Here is a 25,442-nt window from a genome sequence, read left to right as displayed (position 1 = left end):
TTATGTTGGTTGTAATCATGATTGCATTGTTCAGTCCTTATGTTGGTGATGATGATTACATTGTTTAGTCCTTATGTTGGTTGTAATCATGATTACATTGTTTAGTCCTTATGTTGGTGGTAATCATGATTACATTGTTTAGTCCTTATGTTGGTGATGATGATTACATTGTTTAGTCCTTATGTTGGTTGTAATCATGATTACATTGCTTTGTCCTTATGTTGGTGATGATGATTACATTGTTTAGTCCTTATGTTGGTGGTAATGATGATTACATTGCTTAGTCCTTATGTTGGTGATGATGATGATATTGTTGAGTCATTGTGTTGATGATGATGCTGACGACATTATGCAGTTCATATGTTGGTGGTGATTGTGATACTATTCAGTCGTTTTCTTGGTGGTGACGATGATGATATTTTTCAGTCCTTATCTTGGTGATTATGTTGAAAACATTGTTCAGTCCTTATGTTGGTGATGATGATGATATTGTTCAGTCTTTATGTTGGTGGTAATGATGACGACATTATGCAGTCCATATGTCGGTGGTGATGATGATGATTACATTGTTTAGTCCTTATGTTGGTGTTAATAATGACGATATTATGCAGTCCATATGTCGGTGGTGATGCTGATTGAATTGTTTAGTCCTAACGTTGGTGGTAGCCCTGATTACATTGTTTAGTCCTTATGTCGGTGGTAATGATGATTACATTGCTTAGTCCTTATGTTGGTGATGATGATGATATTGTTGAGTCATTGTGTTGATGATGATGCTGACGACATTATGCAGTTCATATGTTGGTGGTGATTGTGATACTATTCAGTCGTTTTCTTGGTGGTGATGATGATGATATTTTTCAGTCCTTATCTTGGTGATTATGTTGATAACATTGTTCAGTCCTTATGTTGGTGATGATGATGATATTGTTCAGTCTTTATGTTGGTGGTAATGATGACGACATTATGCAGTCCATATGTCGGTGGTGATGATGATGATTACATTGTTTAGTCCTTATGTTGGTGTTAATAATGACGATATTATGCAGTCCATATGTCGGTGGTGATGCTGATTGAATTGTTTAGTCCTAACGTTGGTGGTAGCCCTGATTACATTGTTTAGTCCTTATGTCGGTGGTAATGATGATTACATTGCTTAGTCCTTATGTTGGTGATGATGATGATATTGTTGAGTCATTGTGTTGATGATGATGCTGACGACATTATGCAGTTCATATGTTGGTGGTGATTGTGATACTATTCAGTCGTTTTCTTGGTGGTGACGATGATGATATATTTCAGTCCTTATCTTGGTGATTATGTTGATAACATTGTTCAGTCCTTATGTTGGTGATGATGATGATATTGTTCAGTCTTTATGTTGGTGGTAATGATGACGACATTATGCAGTCCATATGTCGGTGGTGATGATGATGATTACATTGTTTAGTCCTTATGTTGGTGTTAATAATGACGATATTATGCAGTCCATATGTCGGTGGTGATGCTGATTGAATTGTTTAGTCCTAACGTTGGTGGTAGCCCTGATTACATTGTTTAGTCCTTATGTCGGTGGTGATGATAATGACATTGTTCAGTCCTTATGTTGGCGATGATGATCATATCGTCGAGTCCTTATGTTGGTGGTGATGATGACGACATTATGCAGTCCATATGTCAGTGGTGATGATGATTACATTGTTTAGTTCTTATGTTGGTTGTAATCATGATTGCATTGTTCAGTCCTTATGTTGGTGATGATGATTACATTGTTTAGTCCTTATGTTGGTTGTAATCATGATTACATTGTTTAGTCCTTATGTTGGTGGTAATCATGATTACATTGTTTAGTCCTTATGTTGGTGGTGATGATGACGACATTATGCAGTCCATATGTCAGTGGTGATGATGATTACATTGTTTAGTCCTTATGTTGGTGGTGATGATGACGACATTATGCAGTCCATATGTCAGTGGTGATGATGATTACATTGTTTAGTTCTTATGTTGGTTGTAATCATGATTGCATTGTTCAGTCCTTATGTTGGTGATGATGATTACATTGTTTAGTCCTTATGTTGGTTGTAATCATGATTACATTGTTTAGTCCTTATGTTGGTGGTAATCATGATTACATTGTTTAGTCCTTATGTTGGTGGTGATGATGACGACATTATGCAGTCCATATGTCAGTGGTGATGATGATTACATTGTTTAGTCCTTATGTTGGTGGTGATGATGACGACATTATGCAGTCCATATGTCAGTGGTGATGATGATTACATTGTTTAGTTCTTATGTTGGTTGTAATCATGATTGCATTGTTCAGTCCTTATGTTGGTGATGATGATTACATTGTTTAGTCCTTATGTTGGTGGTGATGATGACGACATTATGCAGTCCATATGTCAGTGGTGATGATGATTACATTGTTTAGTCCTTATGTTGGTGGTAATGATGATTACATTGCTTAGTCCTTATGTTGGTGGTGATGATGACGACATTATGCAGTCCATATGTCAGTTGTAATCATGATTACATTGTTTAGTCCTTATGTTGGTTGTAATCATGATTACATTGTTTAGTCCTTATGTTGGTGGTAATCATGATTACATTGTTTAGTCCTTATGTTGGTGGTGATGATGACGACATTATGCAGTCCATATGTCAGTGGTGATGATGATTACATTGTTTAGTCCTTATGTTGGTGGTGATGATGACGACATTATGCAGTCCATATGTCAGTGGTGATGATGATTACATTGTTTAGTTCTTATGTTGGTTGTAATCATGATTGCATTGTTCAGTCCTTATGTTGGTGATGATGATTACATTGTTTAGTCCTTATGTTGGTTGTAATCATGATTACATTGTTTAGTCCTTATGTTGGTGGTAATCATGATTACATTGTTTAGTCCTTATGTTGGTGGTGATGATGACGACATTATGCAGTCCATATGTCAGTGGTGATGATGATTACATTGTTTAGTCCTTATGTTGGTGGTGATGATGACGACATTATGCAGTCCATATGTCAGTGGTGATGATGATTACATTGTTTAGTTCTTATGTTGGTTGTAATCATGATTGCATTGTTCAGTCCTTATGTTGGTGATGATGATTACATTGTTTAGTCCTTATGTTGGTTGTAATCATGATTACATTGTTTAGTCCTTATGTTGGTGGTAATCATGATTACATTGTTTAGTCCTTATGTTGGTGGTGATGATGACGACATTATGCAGTCCATATGTCAGTGGTGATGATGATTACATTGTTTAGTCCTTATGTTGGTGGTAATGATGATTACATTGCTTAGTCCTTATGTTGGTGGTGATGATGACGACATTATGCAGTCCATATGTCAGTGGTGATGATGATTACATTGTTTAGTTCTTATGTTGGTTGTAATCATGATTACATTGTTTAGTCCTTATGTTGGTGGTAATCATGATTACATTGTTTAGTCCTTATGTTGGTGGTGATGATGACGACATTATGCAGTCCATATGTCAGTGGTGATGATGATTACATTGTTTAGTTCTTATGTTGGTTGTAATCATGATTACATTGTTTAGTCCTTATGTTGGTGGTAATGATGATTACATTGTTTAGTCCTTATGTTGGTGATGATGATTACATTGTTTAGTTCTTATGTTGGTGATGATGATGATTACATTGCTTAGTCCTTATGTTGGTGATGATGATGATTACATTGCTTAGTCCTTATGTTGGTGGTAATGATGATTACATTGTTTAGTCCTTATGTTGGTGGTAATGATGATTACATTGTTTAGTCCTTATGTTGGTGGTAATGATGATTACATTGTTTAGTCCTTATGTTGGTGATGATGATGATTACATTGCTTAGTCCTTATGTTGGTGATGATGATGATTACATTGCTTAGTCCTTATGTTGGTGGTAATGATGATTACATTGTTTAGTTCTTATGTTGGTGGTAATGATGATTACATTGTTTAGTCCTTATGTTGGTGGTAATGATGATTACATTGTTTAGTCCTTATGTTGGTGGTAATGATGATTACATTGTTTAGTCCTTGTGTTGGTGGTGATGATGATGATGATATTATCCAGTCCTTATGTTGGTGGTGCTGATGATTACATTGTTTATTTCTTTTGTTGGTGGTGATGATGATGATATCGTTCAGTCCTTGTGTTGGTGGTGATGATGATGGTGACATTGTTCAGTCCTTATGTTGGTGGTGATGATGATTACATTGTTTATTTCTTATGTTTGTGGTGATCATGATGATATTGTTCAGTCGTTATGTTGGTGGTGATGTTGATGGCATTGTTCAGGCCTGATGTCGGCGATGAAGGGTGTCGTAGTGGTCATGGTGATGCTATGATCATCAGCTTTGTCTAAATGATGGTAAAATATTGGTATAATGATGATAGTGGTGATGAAGACGACGACGACGACACTGTTCAACACCGGTTATGATGTTGATGGTGGAATTGTTAAAGGTTTAATGTCACGTGGTTTACAAAACCCTCAAAACAACTACATCGTTCATTTTTACTATCGCTCTGTTGTATTATTAGAATAATAGCTGATACACCTCTTGATACTATTTTCCAGATGATTCCTTTTGCCCAACTCTGAGGTGGCAGTATTAAAATAGTAGGCATTTATCCGTTCATTTTTTTCTCCAGTTCTAAGGTCCTTCCGTTCTTCTACCTTGCATTGGCAGTATTAAAATAGTAGATCTTTGTCTGTTCACTCTTTCTCCGGTTCTAACGTCATTCCTTTCTTCTACCTTGTCTTGGCAGTATTAAAATAGTAGGTCTTTATCCTTTCGGTCTTTCTCCCATTTTAAGATCCTTCCTTTCTTCTACCTTGCCTTGGCAGTATTAAACTAGTAGAACTTTATCCGATCACTATTTCTCCAGTTCTAAGATCCTTCTTTTCTTCTACCTTGTATTGGCAGTATTAAAATAGTAGGCATTTATCAGTTCATTTGTTTCTCCAGTTCTAAGGTCCTTCCTTTCTTCTACCTTGCATTGGCAGTATTAAAATAGTAGATCTTTGTCTGTTCACTCTTTCTCCAGTTCTAACGTCCTTCCTTTCGTCTACCTTGCCTTGGCGGTATTAAAATAGTAGATCTTTATCCGATCACTATTTCTCCCGTTTTAAGATCCTTCCTTTCTTCTACCTTGCCTCGGCAGTATTACAATAGTAGGTCTTTATCCGATCACTATTTCTCCAGCCTTTATCAGTTCATTTGTTTTCTCCAGTTCTAAGGTCCTTCCGTTCTTCTACCTTAGTATTAAAATAGTAGATCTTTATCGGCAGTATTACAATAGTAGGTCTGTATCTGTTCACTCTTTCTCCAGTGCTAAGATCCTTCCTTTCTTTTACCTTGCCTTGGCAGATTAAAATAGTACATCTTTATCCGTTCACTCTTTCCCCAGCTCTAAGATCCTTCCTTTCTGCTACCTTGCCTTGGCAGTATTACAATAGTAGGCCTTTTTCCGTTCACTCTTTCTCCAGTTCTAATATCCTTCCTTTCCCCTACCTTGCCTTGGCAGTATTACAATAGTAGGCCTTTTTCCGTTCACTCTTTCTCCAGTTCTAATATCCTTCCTTTCCCCTACCTTGCCTTGGCAGTATTACAATAGTAGGCCTTTTTCCGTTCACTCTTTCTCCAGTTCTAATATCCTTCCTTTATCCTACCTTGCCTTGGCAGTATTACAATAGTAGGCCTTTATCCGTTCACTCTTTCTCCAGTTCTAAGATCCTTCCTTTCTTCTACCTTGTCTTGGCAGTATTAAAATAATAGGTCTTTATCCTTTCAGTCTTTCTCCCGTTTTAAGATCCTTCCTTTGTTCTACCTTGCCTTGGCAGTATCACATTAGTAGGTCTTTATCTGTTCACTCTTTCTCCAGTTCTAACGTCCTTCCTTTCTTCTACCTTGCCTTGGCAGTATTACAATAGTAGGTCTTTATCCGTTCACTCTTTCCCCAGCTCTAAGATTCTTCCTTTCTTCTACCTTGCCATTGATATATTTAAAAAAAAACCTAAGCATTTAATTTACCTGCTATTGATCTTTATCCAGTTATAAAGTGGTCCATGTCTACTACGTTGTAATTTTAGTATCAGAAATTACAGTTAATTTACTGGTTAATACTCTTTGTCCAGTTATAAAGTGCTTCATGTCTACTACTTTGTAATTTTAGAATCAGAAATAGCAGTCGATTTACTGGTTAATACTCTCTGTCCAGTTCTAAGGTCCTTCATATCCACCATATTGCCATTGTCAAGGAGCAGCTGCCCGTCGCCAGGGAAGCAAGATCCAGATGATGTCTGCGGTTTCCAGTTTTTTATTCGATTCATGCCCTGGAACGATAAATTGTTGCTTTGAAATATGACGAATGAGTGACGAAGGAACATATATTTGAACTTCACAATACACAATATGCCTTGTACCTCGCTTTAATTGTTTTCCCATTGACAGAAGTGTGTCTGTAGATGCCCTGAACGTTTGAGAAAGAGAGAGAGAGAGAGAGAGAGAGAGAGAGAGAGAGAGAGAGAGAGAGAGAGAGAGAGAGAGAGAGAGAGAGAGAGAGAGAGAGAGAGAGAGAGAGAGAGAGAGGGAGAGAGAGGGAGAAAGAGAGAGAGAGAGAGCTGCGATTGGTCAGCATTTGTTCACACTTATACCTAAACTTAAACAAAGAGAACTGAGACAAGAAGGTCAGATAAATAATACGTTAATTACATACATATGAAACAGAAACATTGTTCTGTATCTGGAGATTGCCACCACGTGGCAAAGGGACCTTTCTAGACTTACGCAACGATCGGTGAGGTGGGGGTATCATCGGATGGATACGAAGCGTTTTAGAGGGATTCTTTATTCGTTATAGAAAAATTAGTTATTAAATATATTTACAGGATCGTAACCCCATCCCCATAGTACAAACTTTGCCTGCTGCAGTCTCCACAGATCCCTGTATAATTTTCGTGTGTGTGTCAAGAGTTAGCTATCAATTTCAAAACAATCAATCATTACTATTACTATCATTACTATTACTAGCATTACTAGTACTATCATTGCTGTTACTATCATTACTATTCAGTGGTTACAGTGTTACAGTGGTGTTCAGTGTGACTGTCATGTTATGACGTCATACTTAATGTTTTAGCGCTGTGACAACAGCTTAAATTAAACAGACACAAATTTAACTAAGAACACTTTATCTCAATGATTGATTGATTGATTGATTGGTTGTTTGGTTGGCTGGTTGGTTGACTGACCGACTGGCTGACTGACTTGACTGACTGGCTGACTGACTGACTGATTGATTGATTGATTGATCGATCGATAATTGTCATTAATCGCAATTAACGTACTTTAATGTCTGTAATTAAGAGAGGGCCTTGTAAGTTGCATAACTTTTACGTGTGTTTGTGCGCGTGTGCGTAAGTGTGTTTGTGTGTGCATACATGCAATGAAATGTGTTTTTATTCAAACACAATATTTAAAACAACAACAAAGAAATGTAAGTTTTCTACCAGTTCACAGAACAGCAAGAAGACCCCCGATACAACTGCCGAAAACACAACTAGTTTCTGAAAGCGTCGTCAGGTTTCTTCTTTTAGCGTGTGTGCGAAGGTCGACATCCAATTAAGGTTCAAGCACACTGTCCTGGGCACACACCTCAGCTATCTGGGCTGTCTGTCCAGGACAGCAGGTTAGTTGTTATTTGTAAGTGGCTAGTGAAAGAGAAGAGGGTGTATTGGCCTTACACCTACCCATTGGGCCCTTAAGAACTCGCTTTGGGTGGAGCCGGTACCGAGCTGCGAACCCTGTACTTTTACACCATTGTGTGCCTTCGTACATAATGGATATAACATATCTTACCGTATTGGACTGGTGTGACGTCACAGTGTTACCTGACAGTTATACATGTTAATATACCTCTTGTGATTTACTAGAATTGACGCGACGTCACAGCTTATTCAACAGAAATACGTGTTACTATGCTATGTTACTGTTTGGGATTTGCGTGACGTCACAGGTTTTTTTGTTGACATACATTTCGTGCGTCTGTGTGTGTGTGTGTGTGTGTGTGTGTGTGCGTGCGTGTGTGCGTACCATCTATTCTTCCATACTTCCTTGGTTATTTTTTTCTGGTTATCCTTCTTACTAAATACACCAATCACTATTACTAATACTACTATTGCGTTGGGTTGGTTTCATTTATGAAAAAGTGTAGTATGAGTCCATATTTACTTTCGCATTTTAGTGGAAATTTATTCAGGTGTTTTCGGGAAACAACAAGCTTCATAAAAAAAAGAAGATAATTACCCAGCCAATCATAAAATAGGATTATGATTTCCTGGCCAATGAACATGAACATGTTTCATAATAAAACCAAGCAGTCTGTAGTACAAACACTTGACGAATAAGGAAGAACGGAATCGATATAAAGGATACTGTCAGACTTTAATAGGGAATAACGTCCAAGGGTTTGAGGATGTAGGCGAAACACTTGTCAAATACGCAAGAACGGAATCGATATAAAGGATACTGTCATTTTTATTGTTTATCTTATTTCAGCCACCTTGTACGATGACATAAAGGTCAAATTAGTTATTCTGTAATTAGCGATTATCTAATGCAGCTATGGGTGTGACGTCACATGAGTGACCAGAAAAAAAGGCATATCCTGCTGGTAGCTGTATCCGTCATCATAGCATGTGAATAGAAACGGTTGCTACAGGATAAACATTCATTCATTCATTCTGTTTATGCGTTACGCTGCGTACCTCGCATTAACACTGCGTTGCTTTGCGTTCCCTGTGTTAACACTGCTTTGTGCTGAGTTCCTTGCATTAACACTGCGTTGTGCTGCGTTCCTTGCGTTAACACTGCGTTGTGTTGCGTCCCTTGTGTTAACACTGCGTTGTGCTGTGTCCCTTGTGTTAACTCTGCGTTGTGCTGCGTCCCTTGCGTTAAAACTGCGTTGTGCTGTGTCCCTTGCGTTAACACTGCGTTGTGCTGTATCCCTTGCGTTAACACTGCGTTGTGCTGCGTCCCTTGCGTTAACACTGAGTTGGTGCTGCGTCTCTTGTGTTAACACTGCGTTGTGCTGTGTCCCTTGTGTTAACTCTGCGTTGTGCTGCGTCCCTTGCGTTAAAACTACGTTGTGCTGTGTCCCTTGCGTTAACACTGCGTTATGCTGTATTGCCACTGCGTTGTGCTGCGTCCCTTGCGTTAACACTGCGTTGTGCTGCGTCCCTTGCGTTAACACTGAGTTGGTGCTGCGTCTCTTGTGTTATCACTGCGTTGTGCTGCGTTCCTTGTGTTGACACTGCGTTGTACTGCGTTCCTTGTGTTAACACTGCGATGTGCTGCGTTCCTTGCGTTATCACTGCGTTGTGCTACGTCCCTTGCGTTAACACTACGTTGTTGCTGCGTCTCTTGTGTTAACACTTCGTTGTTCTATGTTCCTTGTGTTAACACCACGTTGCGCTGCGTTCCTTGTGTTAACAATGCGTTGTGCTGCGTTCCTTGTGTTAACACTGCGTTGTTCTGTGTTCATTGTGTTAACACTGCGTTGTTGATGCGTCTCTTGTGTTAACACTGCGTTGTTCTACGTTCCTTGTGTTAACGCTGCGTTGTGCTGCGTTCCTTGTGTTAACACTGCGTTGTTCTGCGTTCCTTGTGTTAACACTGCGTTGTGCTGCGTTCCTTGTGTTAACACCGCGTTGTTCTGCGTTTCTTATGTTAACACTGCGTTGTTCTGTGTTCCTTGTGTTAACACTGCGTTGTGCTGCGTTCCTTGTGTTACCACTGCGTTGTGCTGCGTTCGTTGTGTTAACACTGCGTTGTGCTGCGTTCCTAGCATTAACACTGCGGTGTGCTGTGTTCAAAGCATTAACACTGCGTTGTGCTGCGTTCCTTGTGTTAACACTGCGTCGAGCTGCGTTCCTAGCATTAACACTGCGTTGTGCTGCGTTCCTAGCATTAACACTGCGGTGTGCTGTGTTCAAAGCATTAACACTGCGTTGTGCTGCGTTCCTTGTGTTAACACTGCGTCGTGCTGCGTTCCTAGCATTAACACTGCGTTGTGCTGCGCTCCTAGCGTTAACATTGCGGTGTGCTGCTTCTTTGTGTTAACACTGCGCTGTGATGCGTTCCTTGTCTTAACACTGTGGTGTGCTTCGTTCCTTGCGTTAACACTACGGTGTGCTGTATTCCTTGTGTTAACACTGCGCTGTGCTGAGCTCCTTGTTTTAACACTGCGTTGTGCTGCGTTCCTTGCGTTAACACTGCGGTGTGCTGCGTTCCTAGCATTAACAATGCGCTGCGTGTGCACTGCGTTGTGCTGCAAAGCGTTAACACTGCGTTGTGCTGTTTCCTAGCATTAACACTGCGTTGTGCTGCGTTCCTTGTGTTAACACTGCGTTGTGCTGCGTTCCTTGTGTTAACACTGCGTTGTGCTGCGTTCCTTGTGTTAACACTGCGTTGTTCTGCGTTCCTTGTGTTAACACTGCGTTGTTCTGTGTTCATTGTGTTAACACTGCGTTGTGCTACGTCCTTTGCGTTAACACTGCGTTGTGCTGCGTTCGTTGTGTTAACACTGCGTTGTGCTGCGTTCCTAGGGTTAACACTGCGTTGTGCTGCGTTCCTAGCATTAACACTGCGTTGTGCTGTGTTCAAAGCATTAACACTGCGTTGTGCTGCGTTCCTTGTGTTAACACTGCGTTGTGCTGCGTTCCTTGTGTTAACACCGCGTTGTTCTGCGTTTCTTATGTTAACACTGCGTTGTTCTGTGTTCATTGTGTTAACACTGCGTTGTGCTGCGTTCCTTGTGTTAACACTGCGTTGTTCTGCGTTCCTTATGTTAACACTGCGTTGTTCTGTGTTCATTGTGTTAACACTGCGTTGTGCTGCGTTCCTTGTGTTACCACTGCGTTGTGCTGCGTTCGTTGTGTTAACACTGCGTTGTGCTGCGTTCCTAGGGTTAACACTGCGTTGTGCTGCGTTCCTAGCATTAACACTGCGTTGTGCTGTGTTCAAAGCATTAACACTGCGTTGTGCTGCGTTCCTTGTGTTAACACTGCGTTGTTCTGCGTTCCTTGTGTTAACACTGCGTTGTGCTGCGTTCCTTGTGTTAACACCGCGTTGTTCTGCGTTTCTTATGTTAACACTGCGTTGTTCTGTGTTCATTGTGTTAACACTGCGTTGTGCTGCGTTCCTTGTGTTACCACTGCGTTGTGCTGCGTTCGTTGTGTTAACACTGCGTTGTTCTGCGTTCCTAGGGTTAACACTGCGTTGTGCTGCGTTCCTAGCATTAACACTGCGTTGTGCTGTGTTCAAAGCATTAACACTGCGTTGTGCTGCGTTCCTTGTGTTAACACTGCGTTGTTCTGCGTTCCTTGTGTTAACACTGCGTTGTGCTGCGTTTCTTGTGTTAACACCGCGTTGTTCTGCGTTTCTTGTGTTAACACTGCGTTGTTCTGTGTTCATTGTGTTAACACTGCGTTGTGCTGCGTTCCTTGTGTTACCACTGCGTTGTGCTGCGTTCGTGTGTTAACACTGCGTTGTGCTGCGTCCCTTGCGTTAACACTGAGTTGGTGCTGCGTCTCTTGTGTTAACACTGCGTTGTGCTGTGTCCCTTGTGTTAACTCTGCGTTGTGCTGCGTCCCTTGCGTTAAAACTACGTTGTGCTGTGTCCCTTGCGTTAACACTGCGTTATGCTGTATCCCTTGCGTTAACACTGCGTTGTGCTGCGTCCCTTGCGTTAACACTGAGTTGTGTGCTGCGTCCTTGTGTTAACACTGCGTTGTGCTGCGTTCCTTGTGTTGACACTGCGTTGTACTGCGTTCCTTGTGTTAACACTGCGATGTGCTGCGTTCCTTGCGTTATCACTGCGTTGTGCTACGTCCCTTGCGTTAACACTACGTTGTTGCTGCGTCTCTTGTGTTAACACTTCGTTGTTCTATGTTCCTTGTGTTAACACCACGTCGCGCTGCGTTCCTTGTGTTAACAATGCGTTGTGCTGCGTTCCTTGTGTTAACACTGCGTTGTTCTGTGTTCATTGTGTTAACACTGCGTTGTTGATGCGTCTCTTGTGTTAACACTGCGTTGTTCTACGTTCCTTGTGTTAACGCTGCGTTGTGCTGCGTTCCTTGTGTTAACACTGCGTTGTTTTGCGTTCCTTGTGTTAACACTGCGTTGTGATGCGTTCCTTGTGTTAACACCGCGTTGTTCTGCGTTTCTTATGTTAACACTGCGTTGTTCTGTGTTCCTTGTGTTAACACTGCGTTGTGCTGCGTTCCTTGTGTTACCACTGCGTTGTGCTGCTGCGTTCGTTGTGTTAACACTGCGTTGTGCTGCGTTCCTAGCATTAACACTGCGTTGTGCTGCGTTCCTTGTGTTCAAAGCATTAACACTGCGTTGTGCTGCGTTCGTTGTGTTAACACTGCGTTGTGCTGCGTTCCTAGCATTAACACTGCGTTGTGCTGCGTTCCTAGCATTAACACTGCGGTGTGCTGTGTTCAAAGCATTAACACTGCGTTGTGCTGCGTTCCTTGTGTTAACACTGCGTCGTGCTGCGTTCCTAGCATTAACACTGCGTTGTGCTGCGCTCCTAGCGTTAACATTGCGGTGTGCTGCTTCTTTGTGTTAACACTGCGCTGTGATGCGTTCCTTGTCTTAACACTGCGTTGTGATGCGTTCCTTGCGTTAACACTGCGGTGTGCTGTATTCCTTGTGTTAACACTGCGCTGTGCTGAGCTCCTTGTTTTAACACTGCGTTGTGCTGCGTTCCTTGCGTTAACACTGCGGTGTGCTGCGTTCCTAGCATTAACAATGCGGTGCGCTGCGTTGCTTGTGTTAACACTGCGTTGTGCTGCGTTCCTTGTGTTAACACTGCGTTGTGCTGCGTTCCTTGTGTTAACACTGCGTTGTGCTGCGTCCTCCATTGCGGTGTGCTGCTTCTTTGTGTTAACACTGCGCTGTGATGCGTTCCTTGTCTTAACACTGTTGTGCTGCGTTCCTTGTGTTGTAACACTGCGTTGTGCTGCTCCTTGTTTTAACACTGCGTTGTGTTAACACTGCGGTGTGCTGCGTTCCTAGCATTAACAATGCGGTGCGCTGCGTTGCTTGTGTTAACACTGCGTTGTGCTGCGTTCCTTGTGTTAACACTGCGTTGTGCTGCGTTCCTTGTGTTAACACTGCGTTGTTCTGCGTTCCTTATGTTAACACTGCGTTGTGCTGCGTTCCTTGTGTTAACAATGCGTTGTTGCTGCATCTCTTGTGTTAACACTGCGTTGTGCTACGTCCTTTGCGTTAACACTGTGGTGTGCTGCGTTCGTTGTGTTAACACTGCGTTGTGCTGCGTTCCTAGGGTTAACACTGCGTTGTGCTGCGTTCCTAGCATTAACACTGCGTTGTGCTGTGTTCAAAGCATTAACACTGCGTTCTGCTGCGTTCCTTGTGTTAACACTGCGTTGTTCTGCGTTCCTTGTGTTAACACTGCGTTGTGCTGCGTTCCTTGTGTTAACACTGCGTTGTTCTGCGTTCCTTATGTTAACACTGCGTTGTTCTGTGTTCATTGTGTTAACACTGCGTTGTGCTGCGTTCCTTGTGTTACCACTGCGTTGTGCTGCGTTCGTTGTGTTAACACTGCGTTGTGCTGCGTTCCTAGGGTTAACACTGCGTTGTGCTGCGTTCCTAGCATTAACACTGCGTTGTGCTGTGTTCAAAGCATTAACACTGCGTTGTGCTGCGTTCCTTGTGTTAACACTGCGTTGTTCTGCGTTCCTTGTGTTAACACTGCGTTGTGCTGCGTTCCTTGTGTTAACACCGCGTTGTTCTGCGTTTCTTATGTTAACACTGCGTTGTTCTGTGTTCATTGTGTTAACACTGCGTTGTGCTGCGTTCCTTGTGTTACCACTGCGTTGTGCTGCGTTCGTTGTGTTAACACTGCGTCGTGCTGCGTTCCTAGCATTAACACTGCGTTGTGCTGCGCTCCTAGCGTTAACATTGCGGTGTGCTGCTTCTTTGTGTTAACACTGCGCTGTGATGCGTTCCTTGTCTTAACACTGTGGTGTGCTTCGTTCCTTGCGTTAACACTACGGTGTGCTGTATTCCTTGTGTTAACACTGCGCTGTGCTGAGCTCCTTGTTTTAACACTGCGTTGTGCTGCGTTCCTTGCGTTAACACTGCGGTGTGCTGCGTTCCTAGCATTAACAATGCGGTGCGCTGCGTTGCTTGTGTTAACACTGCGCTGTGCTGCGTTCCTTGTGTTAACACTGCGTTGTGCTGCGTTCCTTGTGTTAACACTGCGTTGTGCTGCGTTCCTTGTGTTAACACTGCGTTGTGCTGCGTTCCTTGTGTTAACACCGCGTTGTTCTGCGTTTCTTATGTTAACACTGCGTTGTTCTGTGTTCATTGTGTTAACACTGCGTTGTGCTGCGTTCCTTGTGTTAACACTGCGTTGTTCTGCGTTCCTTGTGTTAACACTACGTTGTGCTGCGTTCCTTGTGTTAACACCGCGTTGTTCTGCGTTTCTTATGTTAACACTGCGTTGTTCTGTGTTCATTGTGTTAACACTGCGTTGTGCTGCGTTCATTGTGTTACCACTGCGTTGTGCTGCGTTCGTTGTGTTAACACTGCGTTGTGCTGCGTTCCTAGGGTTAACACTGCGTTGTGCTGCGTTCATTGTGTTACCACTGCGTTGTGCTGCGTTCGTTGTGTTAACACTGCGTTGTGCTGCGTTCCTAGCATTAACACTGCGTTGTGCTGTGTTCAAAGCATTAACACTGCGTTGTGCTGCGTTCCTTGTGTTACCACTGCGTTGTGCTGCGTTCCTTGTGTTAACACTGCGTCGTGCTGCGTTCCTAGCATTAACACTGCGTTGTGCTGCGTTCCTAGCATTAACACTGCGGTGTGCTGTGTTCAAAGCATTAACACTGCGTTGTGCTGCGTTCCTTGTGTTAACACTGCGTTGTGCTGCGTTCCTAGCATTAACACTGCGTTGTGCTGCGCTCCTAGCGTTAACATTGCGGTGTGCTGCTTCTTTGTGTTAACACTGCGCTGTGATGCGTTCCTTGTCTTAACACTGTGGTGTGCTTCGTTCCTTGCGTTAACACTACGGTGTGCTGTATTCCTTGTGTTAACACTGCGCTGTGCTGAGCTCCTTGTTTTAACACTGCGTTGTGCTGCGTTCCTTGCGTTAACACTGCGGTGTGCTGCGTTCCTAGCATTAACAATGCGGTGCGCTGCGTTGCTTGTGTTAACACTGCGTTGTGCTGCGTTCCTTGTGTTAACACTGCGTTGTGCTGCGTTCCTTGTGTTAACACTGCGTTGTGCTGCGTTCCTTGTGTTAACACTGCGTTGAGCTGCGTTCCTTGTGTTAACAATGCGTTGTTGCTGCATATCTTGTGTTAACACTGCGTTGTGCTACGTCCTTTGCGTTACCACTGCGTTGTGCTGCGTTCGTTGTGTTAACACTGCGTTGTGCTGCGTTCCTAGGGTTAACACTGCGTTGTGCTGCGTTCCTAGCATTAACACTGCGTTGTGCTGTGTTCAAAGCATTAACACTGCGTTGTGCTGCGTTCCTTGTGTTAACACTGCGTTGTTCTGCGTTCCTTGTGTTAACACTGCGTTGTGCTGCGTTCCTTGTGTTAACACCGCGTTGTTCTGCGTTTCTTATATTAACACTGCGTTGTTCTGTGTTCATTGTGTTAACACTGTGTTGTGCTGCGTTCCTTGTGTTACCACTGCGTTGTGCTGCGTTCGTTGTGTTAACACTGCGTTGTGCTGCGTTCCTTGTGTTAACACCGCGTTGTTCTGCGTTTCTTATGTTAACACTGCGTTGTTCTGTGTTCATTGTGTTAACACTGCGTTGTGCTGCGTTCCTTGTGTTACCACTGCGTTGTGCTGCGTTCGTTGTGTTAACACTGCGTTGTTCTGCGTTCCTAGGGTTAACACTGCGTTGTGCTGCGTTCCTAGCATTAACACTGCGTTGTGCTGTGTTCAAAGCATTAACACTGCGTTGTGCTGCGTTCCTTGTGTTAACACTGCGTTGTTCTGCGTTCCTTGTGTTAACACTGCGTTGTGCTGCGTTCCTTGTGTTAACACCGCGTTGTTCTGCGTTTCTTATGTTAACACTGCGTTGTTCTGTGTTCATTGTGTTAACACTGCGTTGTGCTGCGTTCCTTGTGTTACCACTGCGTTGTGCTGCGTTCGTTGTGTTAACACTGCGTCGTGCTGCGTTCCTAGCATTAACACTGCGTTGTGCTGCGCTCCTAGCGTTAACATTGCGGTGTGCTGCTTCTTTGTGTTAACACTGCGCTGTGATGCGTTCCTTGTCTTAACACTGTGGTGTGCTTCGTTCCTTGCGTTAACACTACGGTGTGCTGTATTCCTTGTGTTAACACTGCGCTGTGCTGAGCTCCTTGTTTTAACACTGCGTTGTGCTGCGTTCCTTGCGTTAACACTGCAGTGTGCTGCGTTCCTAGCATTAACAATGCGGTGCGCTGCGTTGCTTTTGTTAACACTGCGTTGTGCTGCGTTCCTTGTGTTAACACTGCGTTGTGCTGCGTTCCTTTAGTTAACACTGCGTTGTTGCTGCATCTCTTGTGTTAACACTGCGTTGTGCTACGTCCTTTGCGTTAACACTGCGTTGTGCTGCGTTCCTTGTGTTAACACTGCGTTGTGCTGCGTTCCTTGGGTTAGGCTGCATGCATTGCATTAACACTGCGTTGTGTTGCGTCCCTTGTGTTAACTCTGCGTTGTTCTGTGTTCCTAGTGTTAACGCTGCGTTGTTTTGCGTTCCTTGCGTTCACACTGCGTTGGGCTGCGTTCCTTGCGTTAACACTGCGGTGTGCTGCATCCCTTGTGTTAACACTGCCTTGCGCTGCGTTCCTTGTGTTAACACTGCGTTGTGCTGCGTCCCTTGCGTTAACACTACGTTGTTGCTGCGTCCCTTGTGTTAACACTGTGTTGTGCTGCGTTCCTTGCGTTAACACTACGTTGTTCTGCGTTCCTTGCATTAACACTGCGTTGTGCTCCTTCCTTGCGTTAACATTGCGGTGTGCTGCGTTCCTTGCGTTAACACTGCGTTGTGCTCCTTCCCTTGTGTCAGCATTGCGGCGTTCTGCGTCCCTTGCGTTAACATTGCGGTGTGCTGCGTCCCTTGCGTTAACACTGCGCTGTGCTCCTTCCCTTGCGTTAACATTGCGGTGTGCTCCTTCCCTTGCGTCAACATTGCGGTGTGCTGCGTCCCTTGCGTTAACACTGCGCTGTGCTCCTTCCCTTGCGTTAACATTGCGGTGTGCTCCTTCCCTTGCGTCAATATTTTGGTGTGCTGCGTCCCTTGCGTTAACATTGCCGTGTGGCTGCATTCCTTACGTTCTGGTATCCACTCTGCTGTTGTTGCTTCCAGTCTTATATACCCCAAAACCGGGAGAAAATGACGTCATATTACACGACATCATCTAACATTACGTCATTATTTTTAGTTGAAAATATGTAGTTAATATTTACCATGGTTTCTTATTTTCTTAAAATGCTGCCAAAATACAGTAATATTAAGGAAGCAGTGACAGAAACTGATCTAAGAAACTGTTTACGGTATGTATTGGACCGAAGTGGGACATGACAAGAATATGAGTGAGGTTTTGGCATCATATTTAAATATTTCCACTTTATACAAACAAATAATAATAATAATAATAATAATAATTTGATTAGGACTATTCCTTTTTTAAAGTCGGGGGGGGGGGGGGGGGGCTGGACATTTTTACAATAGTGAACATAGCAGCGCCTCTATAAAGACACACCCTTACATTGATAAAACAAAAATATTCTGGTTTGACCCCCCCCCCCACATATACACACACACACACACACACACACACACACACACACACACACACACACACACACACTCACACACACATTTCTAAATGAAATAGCCTTTTTTATTTTTCTAAACATATTTAATGAGTAACACTGAACACGATAAAAAAATAAATCATGAACAAAGACACAACAAGGATTACTTTACCAAGTCCGGTAGATCGAGTTTTAAATGAAGTAATGTCCATCAACAGGTAACCAAATGAGAGAAAGCCTAGATGAATATCACATCTGTATGTGGCAAGACATGTAACAGGTAACCAAATGAGAGCAAACCTAGATGAACATCACATCTGTATATGGTAAGACATGTAACTGGTAAATGAGAGAAAGTCTAGATGAATATCACATTGTATGTGGATAGACATGTAACAGGTAACTAAATGAGAGAAAGCCTAGATGAATATCACATCTGTATGTGACAAGACATGGAAGAGGGTATTCAGTTTTAGAATTACGAATAAGTTCTTTCATTCGACCCGTGGGAAACATATGCTATTTTTCGTTATAGTAATAGTCGGTGACATTTTCATATACTGATTACATGTGAATTTGTTTTTATTATTTATTGAACTGTTGACATTTGTCAATATGACATGTTTATCTTCTGAGGGTGGGATTTAGCTCAGTTGGTTAAACCTGACGTGCTAAATCGCAGGATCTATCTGATGACTACGAGTCAGAATTGTCAAGTGTTTGACATCCAATAGCCAATGATTAAGTAGTCGATGTGCTCAAGTGGTGTTTCCCTACATACTCCCACTGACTGGGTTATGATTGCTTTCTTGTGTTAAGAACACACCCAGGCCGTACTTCGGCTCCACATGTAACAGAAAAATCAACCTCTACTGTGGAAATTTGCTCAGTCGGCAGCGCACTGGATAACCCAACTGAGAGTCTGTGGCTCGAATCCCCTCAGTGGAGGTTGATTTTTATCTGTTACATTTATCTTCTGTATTCTTCATTGCAGCACACGAAGAGGAGACTTTGAGACAATGTGTAAGGCTAGTTGCGATGGCAATGTCGTCGCAGTCATCATCCGAATCGGAAACAAATAAAGATTAAAAAGGATGTTGGCCCATTGTTGCCACAACGTTGGGCCGACTATATAACTTGGTATGAAAACGTTTATCTTTTTCCTCGATTTTCCATTCATCCGAGTGTGACAGACAACCACCGACTGGCCAGTGCTATTGAAGTTAACATCCATACAAAATGAACGTTTAAAATATTTGGTGTACACGACGAGCCGAAAAAAAAATTTCTTAGTCAGCTTTCCAATAATTTCAATGAGAGATCCGTATGTCAAAGGACATGGTATCGGCGCATATGTGGATGGTTTGGTTACCCACGTATCTTGACGGCAGCTGGTTATGCGTCCTCCCCACGATCCGCTAACCAAACATGTCAGCTCTTTCTCGATGGATCCACAGAATGTAAATCCCTTTTTACAAACATACCAGGCTTTAGATTCCTGGCTGTCTGCGTCATACTGCACGTCAGCATGTCTCACAGACACTGGGGGACCGCACGATGACAGTTTCCTGGAACACGTCGAATAGCTCTCGTTTTCCTCGGCTTGTATACCAGATGAAAATCGTTGGTATATCTTCAAACTTCCACGAGCAGCGCCATTCTTGGCTGCTTTGTCACAGTCTATAGAACTACTTCCGACACATTTATTCGACTCCTTGTCCTGTGTTATCCAGCCACAACTAGGGGAACGCAAACAGTTTACTGCACACGATAGTAATTTGCTTCCTGTTGTTTTGCGTATCGTCGTCAATGGTGTTGTATTTCCTTGCTCGAAGCAGAGAAATAATATTAACAGAAGACAGCAATGAACGATGCAATTGCATCTGACCATCTAGCCAAATGACCGAGAAATAAAAATTCTATTTACTCCGACCCCAACTGTGTAGGCAAAGTGTTGTTGTTGCGGAGTTAAACTAACATATTACACTAATGCGTACACTGAATGATATTGTGATGAATATTTACTGTTCAAAACACGGTGTGTAGCATCTGTCAAAAATATGTGCACGAGAGGTTCGTAGTAACGTTTTAGTAGTTACTGAATGAAACGTCGATGTAGCAAGCTTTACTTCCACCAATCCATGTTTAAATACATGAAACTTTTTTTACGACGTCATACTTTTAGTTAATGCTGGTATTTATGCATATATTTAAAGACACTTTCTAAAAACAAATTTATTATTCATAAGGTTGAATAACTGAGTTTTAGTTTCTGTTATGAGGGTAATATATACGTAGTATATTTCATGTTCCCCTACATTTTTGAAGAGTACTCTTCAAAAAAAGTAGGGGGAACTGAAATATTAAAAGTTAATATCATCTATTAAACGGAACATACATTTTGATCACAGACACCCTCGTAAAGGAAGTTCAGGTCTGTTTATCAACACACCGAAACACATTCCATAGTTAGCACATGCATCACGCAGTTGCCCCGTACACGTGCGTGGGTGGCATTCTCGATTTTGACAATTTCCAGGAAGGTCCATCAATCACTGTGGAGCATTATTTATGTCAATCTCTTTCATGCTGGTGATCATACAGTTGTTATTCTTTTGTTTTTAGCAAATAAAAAAAATGTTTGAATTTGCGAAGAGTAAATATATATATGTATATACTCTTGAACAAAAGTAGGTGAACTCTAATAAGAATTTATAATTGTCAAAATTGTAAGGTATATTAGCTGTGGGGAATGGTTATGTGAATATAGTGAATAAATTGGGGAAACATTACAACTGGTAGTTCAGTATTACAGTAGGTTTTATGACCACAAAATATCTTGAAGGACGATTGGAGTCAGAAGAGAAATTTGAAAGTTGACGGTTTTTTATCAGTAAATCGGACATTCAAACAAAACACATGACTAAAAACAAAACAATAACAACTGTATGAATGACTGACAGAAATAATGTTCCACAGTGATTAATCGACCTTCCTGGGAATTGTCAAATGTAAGAATGACACCCCACGTACGTGTACGGGGCATGTGCGTGATGAACGTGCAAACTATAGAATGTGTTACTCTGTGTTGATAAACAGACCTGAACGCTCTTTACTAGGATGTCTGTGGACAAAACGTATGTTCGGTCTAATAGTTGATATTAACATTAATATTTCAGGTTACAAACTTCAACCAAATGTAGTATCATTTCACACATAGCTACTGATTGTATTGTGTAACTTTGTTTTTAAACCTGCGTCAACCGTGAGCACGTGCGAAGCTGCATGTTTTTTTTATCGATTTTTAGGGCGGGACGTAACCCAGTGGTAAAGCGCTACCTCGATGCCCGGTCGATCTGGAATCAATTGGGTTATTTCTCGTTCCGGCCAGTGCACCACGACTGGCTTATCAAAGGCCGTGGTATGTATTATCATGTCTGTGAGATGGTGCATACAAAAGATTCCTCGCTGCTAATCAAAAAGAGTGGCCAATGAAGTGGCGACAGCGGTTTTCCTCTCTCAATATCTGTGTGGTCCTTCACCATATGTCAGACGCCATATAACCGTAAATAAATGTGTTGAGTGCGTCGTTGAACAAAACATATCCTTCTTTTTATAACGATTTTTACCGATTTGTCAAGAAAGCGTGCACCCGGGCCATACTTAATCGAACTTTTCAACAGTGCACACCCAGTGCACATTTCATGTGAACACGATTTAAAAGGAAAATGCCGCGAATGTTACAAGTTGATAAGGGTAGAGCTATTGCTGTAATTATACAGGTGTTATTGCAACGTCACGTCGCAGAGCACTTTGGGGTATATGAGTCAAGAATAGCTCATTTAGTTTGACGTCTCAGAATCACAGGAAGATTAGCTAACTGTCCCAGGAGCGGACGTCCACGCGCTACGTTGCCACGTCAAGATAGAGGTATACGTCTCATGCACCACCCTGCCTGATTTCAGACAGCTACAGAGACGGCGAGTCAGGTTGTAGGCATTCATGGTCGCTCAGTGTGTACACGAATGGTTAGGAATCGGTTGCGAGAGTTCAACTTAAAGTCACCACGTCCCTACGTTTGCCCGCAAGTTACACACAGGCTGCGTTCACATGCACTAAATCGGTTTCCCTTGGCCCACTGGAGACGTGTTATTCACAGACGAGTCTCGGTTCTCACTTTACAGGACAGATGGACGACAACGTGTCTATCGACGTCGAGGTGAGCAATATTCAGACGCATGCGTTAAGGAAAACAACAGATTTTGGGCAGGGTCCGTTATGGTTTGGTGTGTGTGTGCTCGTGTGTGTGTGGAATTTCTCATGGCGCGAAAATACTTCTCCAGGTCATCCAGGTCAATCTTACAGCCGTAAGATAGCTGGATCAGGCCATCAGTCCTCACGTCCTTCCACTCATCCATGCGCATAACCTTACGTTGCAGAAGAACTAAAATTTGGCCAATTGCTCATAGTGATTTTTATCAATGCCTACATCCCTAGGGAGACATCGTCCAAAGTATTCAATAAGTATTAAATATGAATATGATGGATTAATCCAGTATCTAAATGATCAGAGCATATTTACAATTTGTTATTTGTAATTTTAATTTGTTATTTTAGTTAAAATATACCGGGTATGTGAATAACAGTTCTGTATGAATTGATCCACTATCTAAATGATTAGGGTACATTTCCAAGAAATTATGATTATGTTTTAATTATTATTATTATTTTTAAAACTATACGTGAATAACATTCCTATGTGTTTACTATCCATGCTAGGAAAATGGGACAGTTAAGATTTCAATAGGGTGGATTTTACAGTACCTAATTACCGAGGGTACAAGACCATCCACCGAAGGTACTTTTACCAATATATGATATATTAATTTTCATATTTGTCAGCTAATGTATATTTCAGCTAAGTGAACACATTCTTATGTAGACACTAACAATTGAATATGTATATGATGGATTATTACATCATGTAAATGATCAGGGTAGATTTCCAAATTATAGGAACTTATTATTATTACTTTTAATTATTATTATTGTTATGTATTTATTTATTAAAACATATGCGAATAAACTTACTGTATGTTTACTATCAGTGCTAGTATTATCAGTGCGCTAGAAATAGTTCTAGGAAAATGAGACACTTAAGATTTAAATAGGGTGGATTTTACAGTACCTAATTACCGAGGGTACAAGACCATCCACCGAATGTATATTTCAGCTAAGTAAACGCATTCTTATGTAGACACTAACAATTGAAAATGTATATGATGGATTATTACATCATCTAAATGATCAGGGTAGATTTCCAAATTATAAGAAATTATTATTATTACCTTTTTTTAATTATTATTGTTATGTATTTATTTATGTACAAGATTATCCACCGAGGGCAGTTTTCCCAAAATATGGTATATTAATTCACCTGTTTCATAGCTAATGTATATTTCAGCTAAGTAAATACATTCTTATGTCAACACTAGCAAGTAAATATTTATATGATGGATTACTGCATTATCTAAATGATCAGGGTACATTTCCAAATTATAATAATCATGTTTTAAGTATATGTGAATAACCTTAATATATGTTTACTATCAGTGCTAGTGATAGCTCTAGGACAACGAGACACTTAAAGGGACATTCCTGAGTTTACTGCAATTTTTAAGATGTTATCGACTAACAGAGACTTTTTAACGATTGTAATTGCATATCAAATACATTTTTTTCTGCAAAAGATATGCCTGGCTGTATATTAAACGTGTTTCTGATCTTTGTAATATTTGTACTAGGTTAAATTTCATCTTATTTCCTAAAAATCCAGTTTGGGCTTCTTACAAATATTAAGACGACCAGAAACACTTTGAATATACAGACATTGATATTCGAAACAAGAAAATATATTTAATATTCAAGTTTAATCGTAGAAATAGTGTATTAGTCAGAAACATCTTACAATCCAGCAAACTCAGGAATGTCCCTTTAAGATTTTAATAGGGTGGATCTTATTGTAACTAACTACCGAGGGTACAGTATAATCCACCGAGTGTATTTTTCGCAAAAGAATATGGTATATTAATTTACATATTTGTTACCTGTTTATCAACACACCGAAACACATTCAATAGTTTGCACGTGCATCATGCAGTTGCCCCGTACACGTGCGGGGGTACCATTCTCGATTTTGACAATTTCCAGGAAGGTCGATTAATCACAGTGGGGCATTATTTCTGTCAATTTGTTTCATTCAGTTGATCATACAGTTGTTATTACAGGCTATTGGCATGCTGCAAACGGGCAGAAGTCAGCGTGAAGTGGTCAACACCTTCAATGTTTCGAAGTCAGTGATTAGCAGACTATGGAACAGGTACCAACAAACCCAAAATGTTGACAATCGACCCAGTTCAGGTCGTCCCAGGGCAACGACAGGAGTACAGGATAGATTCATCCGTAACCAGGCTCTAAGAAATCGAGATCCAGCGGCAAATCAAATTGTTGCAAACCTTCATCAAGCTACTTGTGTCCGAGTTACGGGTCAGACGATTAGAAATTGTTTTCATGTAGCCCATCTTCATCCTCGATTGCCCCGGGTTGTGCCTACCATGACAAATCGTTACATTGCCCACAGACGTGAATGGTGTAGGGAGCGTCAGAACAAGGGTATTCGTCGCTGGTCACGTGTCATGTTTTCCCTATTCACTTTGGACTTCCTTAACAGGCGTGGTCGGGTCTGGCGATGACGAATTGAACGGCACGCCAACGCCACAATATGATTTCATGACAGATTTGGCGGTGGATCGGTTATGTTGTGTGGTCGTATCTCTATGACTGACAGAACCCCCCCCTACATATTGTGCAAGGAAGGGTCACTGGGCAGTACTACCAGGGGACAACATACTGATACCCTTTGTCTTCCCGTTTGCTAGGCGTGTGGGTCGACGTTTTGTTTTTCATGACGACAATGCCCGTGCTCACCGTGCACGAATCGTAAATGCTCATCTCGTGCAGCACAACATCTATCGATTGCCATGTCCAGCAATGAACCCAGACCTTTCCCCCATTGAACACGCCTGGGACATGATAGGGAAACGTGTACGTCAGCGTCAAAGATCGCCGACCACGTTAGCGGAACTTGGTCAGGCGCTGCAAGAGGAGTGGAACAGACTACCTCAAATGACCACTGGGAGATTCATACACAGTATGCCTCGTCGACTGAATGAATGTATAACACATCGTGGCGGTATCACCCACTACTGATAAAAAAAAAAAACCCGTCAACTGTCAAATTTGACTTCTGACCCCAATCATCCTTCAAGATAGTTGGTGGTCATAAAACCTACTGTAATACTGAATTACCGGTTGTAATGTTTGCCCAATTAATTCGCTATTATCATATAACTATTCCCCACAGCTAATATTCCTTACACTTTTGGAAATTGTAAATTCTTATTAGCGTGCTATGACAGTGTGTATACTGATATGTACATACAAACATACATACATACATACGTATATATGTATATATATATATATATATATATATATATATA

At 41.7% G+C, this 25,442-nt stretch overlaps 1 protein-coding gene across 2 annotated transcripts in view; it reads right to left on the bottom strand.

Moving 5' to 3' along the window:
* Nucleotides 1-25,442, bottom strand: part of LOC121385761 (zinc metalloproteinase nas-31-like) — a 64,523-nt gene that overhangs the window by 3,016 nt on the left and 36,065 nt on the right. For both annotated transcript variants that reach the window (XM_041516530.1, XM_041516531.1), the window contains one exon: nt 6,227-6,362. In XM_041516530.1, coding sequence (XP_041372464.1) covers nt 6,227-6,362 — 136 coding nt within the window. The remainder of the gene's footprint in view (nt 1-6,226; nt 6,363-25,442) is intronic.

This window comes from Gigantopelta aegis, chromosome 12 (assembly GCF_016097555.1).
Source record: "Gigantopelta aegis isolate Gae_Host chromosome 12, Gae_host_genome, whole genome shotgun sequence".
NCBI classification, from domain to species: domain Eukaryota; kingdom Metazoa; phylum Mollusca; class Gastropoda; order Neomphalida; family Peltospiridae; genus Gigantopelta; species Gigantopelta aegis.
Note: the sequence above shows the minus strand (reverse complement) of the source record. Positions and strands in the feature narration are given on the sequence as shown.